This window comes from Antennarius striatus, chromosome 9 (assembly GCF_040054535.1).
Source record: "Antennarius striatus isolate MH-2024 chromosome 9, ASM4005453v1, whole genome shotgun sequence".
Lineage (NCBI taxonomy): Eukaryota > Metazoa > Chordata > Actinopteri > Lophiiformes > Antennariidae > Antennarius > Antennarius striatus.
In genome coordinates, this window is record NC_090784.1 from 22,297,884 (window position 1) to 22,306,684 (window position 8,801).

The 8,801-nt window shown below is 41.2% G+C and overlaps 2 protein-coding genes across 2 annotated transcripts; both read right to left on the reverse strand.

The window, feature by feature from the left end:
• Window positions 1-136: 136 nt before the first annotated feature.
• Window positions 137-1,891, reverse strand: LOC137601047 (zinc finger protein 479-like). The gene has a single exon (XM_068323032.1). It carries the CDS (start codon window positions 1,778-1,780, stop codon window positions 755-757), a length of 1,026 nt encoding a protein of 341 aa, XP_068179133.1. The 5' UTR covers window positions 1,781-1,891; the 3' UTR covers window positions 137-754.
• A 3,082-nt stretch (window positions 1,892-4,973) lies between these two features.
• Window positions 4,974-8,331, reverse strand: LOC137600994 (zinc finger protein 91-like). Its single transcript, XM_068322959.1, has one exon. The coding sequence runs from the start codon at window positions 8,182-8,184 to the stop codon at window positions 5,608-5,610; it is 2,577 nt and encodes an 858-aa protein (XP_068179060.1). The 5' UTR covers window positions 8,185-8,331; the 3' UTR covers window positions 4,974-5,607.
• Window positions 8,332-8,801: the final 470 nt, after the last annotated feature.

The window sequence follows — 8,801 nt, forward strand, 5'->3', positions numbered from 1 at the left end:
CTACAGATCAAAATCATTGATCAGCATTGTGAAGACATGACACATTTTATACGATCCCATTATTGACATTGTTCAACAGCATTATCCATTTGAGCTGCAAAGTAAAACGATTTCACTGCATAATGTGTACATGGGAGTATTTAAAGATTTATTATGTTGACCATGTAGGATTATTATGTTGACTCATTCAAATCATACCTTGATTTTTATTTTACTGTGGGCAGACACAGATCTCAGCTCCATTGACAGATCCCCTGGGATTCTTTATTCATCAGTTGATTTACCTGTCAGGTATCTACCCTGCATGATTAGAATTAAAAATTGCTCCATTGATTAAGAAAGTCTATGTTGGTAATGAAACATTGAAACAGAACGGAATCTTCACATATATATTCCAAAAACCATGGTACCTTAACACAAGATGGTGACATTTTATTTGTGTACTTATTTATCCAAAGCTGTTTAGCTCAAATTGAATTAAATTCTTGAAGACGTTGTTTTGTCCCTCATCCAAGAGAATTCTTGGTATCACGTGACTGCCGACCAAAAATCTGCGATAAGGTGGAATCACAATCGTTGATGCGCGATGGCACAAGGGCACACTGTACCTGAAAAATTCTCCACACATTTAAAACTGTAAGGCTTCTTACGCCGTGTGCATTCTCATGTGGTAAGGCTTTTCACTTGTGTGGTTTCTCTTGTGTACTATCAACCCAATATTGTCCATAAAATCCTTCCCACATGTTTCACACCCCTAAGGCCTCTCCCTCGTGTGGACTCTCTTGTGTCTTATCAAATTACTACTGCGACGAAAATCTTCCCCACATGTTTCACACCTGTAAGGCTTCTCACCTGTATGGATTCTCACGTGTATTGTCAACCCACTACTGAACATAAAATCTTTCCCACATGTTTCACACCTGTAAGGCTTCTCACCTGTGTGGATTCTCTCATGATTTATCAACGAAGTACTCTGCATGAAATCTTTCCCACATGTCTCACACCTGTAAGGCCTCTCTCCAGTGTGGACTCTCTCATGTCTTGTCAAATTACTACTGCACTTAAAATCTTTCCCACATGTTTCACACCTGTATGGCCTCTCACCTGTGTGGATTCTCTCATGATTTATCAACGAAGTACTCTGCATGAAATCTTTCCCACATGTCTCACACCTGTAAGGCCTCTCTCCAGTGTGGACTCTCTCATGTCTCCTCAAATTACTACTGCACCTAAAATCTTTCCCACATGTTTCACACCTGTAAGGCTTCTCTCCAGTGTGGATTCTCTCATGTTTTATCAACAAAGTACTCCGCATAAAACCTTTCCCACATGTTTCACACCTGTAAGGCCAATCTCCGGTGTGGACTCTCTCATGTCTCATCAACGAATTACTGTGCATAAAATCTTTCCCACATGTTTCACACTTGTAAGACCTCTCTCCAGTGTGGATTTTCATGTGGTCTTTCAAATTGTTGCGTCTTGTGTAACCCCTCTTACATATTGTACATACATACGGCTTCTTACTGGTGTTTCCTGTTCTCTGTGACTGAAACTGAGACTCCACCTCAGCATCTTTTCTGCTTGTTTCTCCTCTCTCATCATGGCTGATGGATACATGAGAGCTGTTAGAGATCAGCAGATAAATGTTTGCTGCTCCCACCACAGAGCTGATAACCGGCAGGTTGTCAACAGACTCTGTCTGTGCTGCACCATCTTCAGCTTTCATGTACAGAGTCTGATCTTCGCTGAGCTCATTTTCCTCATGAGTAGGAGTCAACATAACAGCATCAGTCTCCTGCTTCAGTACAAACTGCTCTCCCTCCTGACTGCTGTGGAGTTCCTCTGGTTCCTCTTTCAGGTGTAGAACCTCTGGTTCCTTTTTCAGGTGTAGAACCTCTGGTTCCTCTTGGTCCACACTGGACTTCACCTCCTGGTTCCAGAGCTGCTGGTCAGCAGGAACCTCCACCTCCTCCTCCTTACAGACATGATGCTGTGGACCATCTGGAGGAGCAACAAAAGGAGCATCACGTTACTATGACTAAAAACGAATCCTGGAAAAACGAGCTGGACAAATACAAGTGACCCCACCAAGGTAACCATAACCCATAGACAATGGTAACACATGCACTGACTGACCACCTCACTCAACATGCAGGCACTTGAACAAGACATGTTGATACAACACAGATGAACAATACAATGACCTGAATGTTAAACCAGACCATGGAATATCAATAATTCACTTTAATTGTCAAAGTCTGTATGCCATTTACAGTAGTATCAAAGATTTCTTAGATAAATTTAAAAAGCTATTCAATATCATTGCACTCTCACACCAACTACCTTCATGTCCTCTTTCACTACATCCATAAACCTCCTCTTTGGTCTTCCACTAGGCCTCCTGCCTGGCAGTTCAAAACTCAGCATCCTTCTACCAATATATTCACTATCTCTTCTCTGGACATGTCCAAACCATCTCAGTCTGGCCTCTCTGACTTTATCTCCAAAACCTCTAACCTCTAGCTGTCCCTCTGATGTACTCATTCCTGATCCTGTCCATCATGGTCACTTCTAAAGAGAACCTCTCATCGTCATCTCTGCTACCTCTCTGTCTCCTGTCTTTTCCTCAGTGACATCAATCATGTATGAGTTTCCTTGCTCAGCAAAAGAACAAGTTTCCAGAACGTTTGGTTTTAACAGCATGACAAAAATACTTTTTTTTCCATAGACATGCAGTTTGTTTGACATAAACAAAGGTTGAATAGTTTAAAACAGCATCTTCTTGGCAGAGGGAATAAATGTACATTTCCAGCGATGCTTTCAAGCATTCTTCAGAAGTTTGTACAAGGACTGTGTGGAGATAGAAGTAATAACTATTTTATAACTAGTTAAGAGATTTAACTCATACTTGACTTGCAACAGAATTGGTGAAAAAGGGCAGCCCTGTCAAAGTCCAACATGCACCTGGAACATGTTTCCCCAACTGTCATTTGGTTTCTCTCCGAGGTCAATCACTTCTATCAGCTGTTGTTGTACTTCTGGTTCTCGAGATTAGATTACTGTCTAAATAGAATCTCCGTCGTATCAGTAAACAGCACCGTTTGACTTTCCCAGAGTGTCCTGCACCTTCTGATATAGTCTGCTCCTGTCTCATCTGCCTTAAGTTTGCATGACACGAGGTCAGTTATCTTTACTTTAATTGGGAATGCCTGCCGCAGAGTGGGCCATAAATATTCATCAATGATGAGACAAATTGTATTCCAGACAAGGTTTACTGAAGAAATTCAACAGTTTACAAGTTGGTGAGGATACAGCGCTGGGCTCTCCAACAGATGCAGCAACAAACCTCTGGAGAAGAGCCCCTAATGTTCATTTACTGTGATCTTTATAGTGTTTGGGTTAGACTGGCCTTGAAGAATGAGCTCACCAGCAGCCTGACTCAACCTCACATGTATCAGTAATAGTTATCTATGTGTTGCGCTTGTTCTGTACTTTTGAACAGAAAATTATGTAACTGACAGGATGTAATTGTTGTGCTATCTATGTTTGTGTAAGCAGATGCGTTTTGTGGTCATTTCCATGGTTAAATGGAAATTCCCACACTATAAAGCGAATGACCTCAGAGTGTGCCACTTTAATAAGGTCCAGAAAAGACGGAAAGAAATTCCCCAAGCTTCCACTTCTCATGACACTGGAGGTAATCTATTAATGACATCCCGCTTCAAAGCGGTGATATATTGTAATTGTCAGCGTTTGTGTGTCCGTCCGTTAGACTACCAAATATCTTTGTAACCGTTGCAGATAGAAAGATGAAACAAAAAGCACATTACTCAGGCGGCAAAGGAGATGAAAATGAGATGATGACCTCGACCTCGAGAAATCTAGGTTAAGGTCAACTTTTACCTTGTATACTCAGGAACTGGATAAGATAGGAAGATGAGGGAGAAGGCCAGTGTGAGTAAGACTGTAGATCAAAGTTACTGCTTCAATCTATGAAAGTAGGTACTTTCAAAACTGTGTGTCTGGCCCCACTGGATGTGGAAGACGTCGAGGATGTGTATATCTTCGCCTCCATGACAATCGGAATTGCAGCACTGGGGTTTGGAGTTTTCATGCTGCAAACCATAAAATTGCCCAGAAACAACTCTTGAAATGGACTACAAAATGAACCCTAACAAAATTGGACTCTTCTCAAAAACTGACAAAGACGTGTGCAAAGATGCATGCCTACATGACTGAATGGACGATTTAAAACAACAATGCACCAAAATAAAATAATTGATATTGAATTGTGACATGCAATGTATGAATTTGGTTGACAATGCGCTGCAATGAGAGTGATGTTGATGATTTAGGGGACGGGAACCTTACAAGCCAATTGCTTCTACCTGTCAGCTCTTTTTTTTTTCTTTTTGTTGTTGCTGATGTTCCAACAGTGATGAAAGTGAAATCTGTTGTAATAACATGTCTGGAAAGAAGAAAAATAAACTGAATAAAAAAACTAGGTTAGAGCACTAGCTTTGGTCTTTGACCTAAGCAAGTAGATCAGGGTAAAATTCTGAATTCAGGGGTGTCGCTGGATGTTGCAGTCTCTGACTGTATTGGTTCTTATACCTGAGTGACTATGTAATTTCCCTGCAGGGATTAAAAAAGTGTACTTCTTTTTCTTCTTCTTCTTGTTTGAATGTTGAAATTTATCATTCCTGTCAGAACACTTACTAACATGATCTGTGGTACTAGTGTCAAGGAGACATAGAAGACCCAAAATGTAACAGCAGATGCCACAGTGGAGGTTCAGCGCTACATTTCAGAGCCCAATACCAACCGGCTAGAAAATCCTTAAGAGTACTGGGAGAGGTAATGTTATGGTAGTTTTTTTGTGCATGTCTGCATCCCCCGTGACATTTGAAAGAATACAGTATTCTCGAAGTCCGGAGAAATTGTGTCAGAGGAGGAATCGTCTCAAACCAAAACTGGTTGAGAAACTTTTATTTTTGAAAAAAACTCAACAAAATCTCCCCTGTTCTGTACATCATTGTTCAAGCTACACAAGCATGCATCTGAAGTGCCATCTTCCTAGTTACACAAGCACTTTCACTGTCCTCTGCCTGCATGAGCTCATGGCAGGTGACATAAAACATGGTGAAACTTGCCATATCACACGATACTGGAAGCATTTATGGACAAAAAACAATCCCTATTTTATATATATATATATACATATATATACATATATATACATATATATACATATAATTCATCATACACTTTGTCAATTAATAATTTGGTAATTTTATTTGTAGTACATCATTTCCAAGAGCCAAAACTGATGTGAGGATAGATCACATGAAAACTCAGAAGTGTCTGTAATGGTATCCAAGGCCAGCAGCTGGTATTGTGTGCCCATGAAGCATCAAGAAATGAACCGTTACTTGAACCAGCTGCCTGAAATGGTTAAAAGCCTCATGAAGCTTCTTCAAGCCATCACTAATGTTGCTATGTTGAGGACTACCTGTGCATTCCAAAAATACTTTACCACAACTGGGTGGACACATACAGTATAGTATGTGTCAAAAACGTACTATATCAAAAAAGTTCTCCACACATTTAAGACTGTAAGTCTTCTAATTCAATGTGGCTTCTCATGTGCTCTTTCAATCTACGAGAACGTCTGAAACTTTCCCCACATATTTTGCAGCTATACGGCGTCTCTCCAGTGTGCACTCTCATGTGTTCTGTCAAACTCCATTTAACTCTAAAACTTTTCCCACATGTTTCACACCTGTAAGGTTTCTCAATTGTGTGGACTATCATGTGTTTATTCAAAGTTATTTTCTGTGTAAAATCTTCCCCACATGTTTCACACCTGTAAGGCTTCTCACCTGTATGTATTCTCTCATGTCTTATCAACGAACTACCGTAAATAAAATCTTTCCCACATGTTTCACACCTGTAAGGCTTTTCGCCTGTGTGGATTCTCTCATGTCTGATCAACCCACTATAGTCTATAAAATCTTTCCCACATGTTTCACACTTGTGTGGCTTCTCACCTGTGTGGATTCTCTCATGTTTTCTGAACGCACTACTGTGCTTAAAATCTTTCCCACATGTTTCACACCTGTAAGGCCTCTCCCCTGTGTGGATTCTCTCATGTCTTATCAACCCACTATTGTCAATAAAATCTTTCCCACATGTTTCACACCTGTAAGGCTTCTCACCTGTGTGGATTTTCTCATGTCTTATTAAAGTACTACTGTGCACAAAATCTTTCCCACATGTTTCACACCTGTAAGGCCTCTCCCCGGTGTGGACTTTGTCATGTATTATCAACTCACTCCTTGATCTAAAATCTTCCCCACATGTTTCACAACTGTAAGGCCTCTCTCCGGTGTGGATTCTAACATGCTCTTTCAATCTACGAGAACGTCTGAAACTTTCCCCACATATTTTGCAGCTATACGGCCTCTCTCCAGTGTGCATTCTCATGTGTTCTGTCAAACTCCATTTAACTCTAAAACTTTTCCCACAGGTTTCACACTTGTAAGGTTTCTCACCTGTGTGGATGATCATGTGTTTATTCAAAGTCATTTTCCGTGCGAAATCTTCCCCACATGTTTCACACCTGTAAGGCTTCTCACCTGTGTGGATTCTCTCATGTCTTATCAATGACCCATTGTCAATAAAATCCTTCCCACATGTTTCACACCTGTAAGGCTTCTCACCTGTGTGAATTCTCTCATGTCTTATCAACGTACCACTGTCAATAAAATCTTTCCCACATGTTTCACACCCGTGTGGCTTCTCACCTGTGTGTATTCTCTCATGTTTTCTCAACGCACTACTGTGCATAAAATCTTTCCCACATATTTCACACCTGTAAGGCCTCTCACCTGTGTGGATTCTCTCATGTTTTATCAACCCAGTACTGTCAAGAAAATCTTTCCCACATGTTTCACACCTGTAAGGATTCTTAACTGTGTGGATTCTCTCATGTCTTGTCAACGCAAAACTGGCCCTAAAATCTTTCCCACATGTTTCACACCTGTAAGGCTTCTCTCCAGTGTGGATTCTCTCATGTTTTCTTAATGCACTATTGTGCATAAAATCTTTCCCACATGTTTCACACCTGTAGGGCCTCTCACCCGTGTGGATTCTCTCATGTTTACTCAATGCATTACTGTGCCTAAAATCCTTCCCACATGTTTCACACCTGTAAGAATTCTCTCCAGTGTGCATTCTCATGTGTATTGTTAACCGACTACTGGCCATAAATTCTTTCCCACATGTTTCACACCTGTAAGGCCTCTCTCCAGTGTGCATTCTCATGTGTATTGTTAACCGACTACTGGCCATAAATTCTTTCCCACATGTTTCACACCTGTAAGGCCTCTCTCCAGTGTGCATTCTCATGTGTATTGTTAACCGACTACTGGCCATAAACTCTTTCCCACATATTTCACACCTGTAAGGCGTCTCTCTAGTATGGATTCCCATGTGTTTAGACAAGCTTATTTTATATGGGAAACATTTCCCACATGTTTCACACCTGTAAGGCTTCTCACCTGTGTGGATTCTCTCATGTCTTATCAATGTACCACTGTCAATAAAATCTTTCCCACATGTTTCACACCTGTAAGGCTTCTCACCTGTATGGATTCTCTCATGTTTTCTAAACGCACTACTGTGCATAAAATCTTTCCCACATGTTTCACACCTGTAAGGCCTCTCACCTGTGTGGATTCTCTCATGTTTTCTCAACGTACTACTGGTCCTAAAATCTTTCCCACATGTTTCACACCTGTAAGGCTTCTCACCTGTGTGGATTCTCTCGTGTTTTCTCAACGTACTATTGTCAATAAAATCTTTCCCACATGTTTCGCACCTGCAAGGCCTCTCACCTGTGTGGATTTTCATGTGGAACTTCAAACTGTGGCGTCTTAGGTAACCCCTCTTACATATTTTACAAACATATGGCTTCTTACTGGTGTTTCCTGTTCTCTGGGATTTAAACTGAGACTCCACCTCAGCATCTTTTCTGCTTGTTTTTCCTGTCTCCTCATGGCTGATGGATACATGAGAGCTGTTAAAGATCAGCAGGTTAATATTTGTTGCTCCCACAACAGAGCTGATAAGTGGCAAGTTGACAACAGACTCTGTCTGTGCTGCACCATCTTCAGCTTTCATGTCCAGAGTCTGATCTTCACTGTGGTCATTTTCCTCATGAGTAGGAGTCAATGTAACAGCATCAGTCTCCTGCTTCAGTACAAGCTGCTCTCCCTCCTGACTGCTGTGGAGTTCCTCTGGTTCCTCTTTCAGGTGTAGAACCTCTGGTTCCTCTTTCAGGTGGAGAACCTCTGGTTCCTCTTGGTCCACACTGGACTTCACCTCCTGGTTCCAGAGCTGCTGGTCAGCAGGAACCTCCACCTCCTCCTCCTTACAGACATGATGCTGTGGACCATCTGGAGGAACAACAGCAGGAGCATCATGTTAGTATGACTACAAACTAATACTATGACACAAACGCAGACATGCCAGGAGATCAGTTACGTTTGTTAAAATGTGAATTAATTGATGTCAGATCTCCAGTTCCGTTCACTAAATGACGTGTTGTTTACCTATCCTGTGTAACTTCAGTTCGGCTCTGAGGCAGAGATCCAGCAGTCGGCGTTGATGATTTCTCTCTTCTTCGTTCTTGACGGTAGTTTTTTTTAAAGCTCCAAAAACTTCCTCTCCAGCAGCTGTTAGTCCATTTATAACTACATTTCCCAAAGAGTCAAACGAAGACATTTTATTAGCTGAAC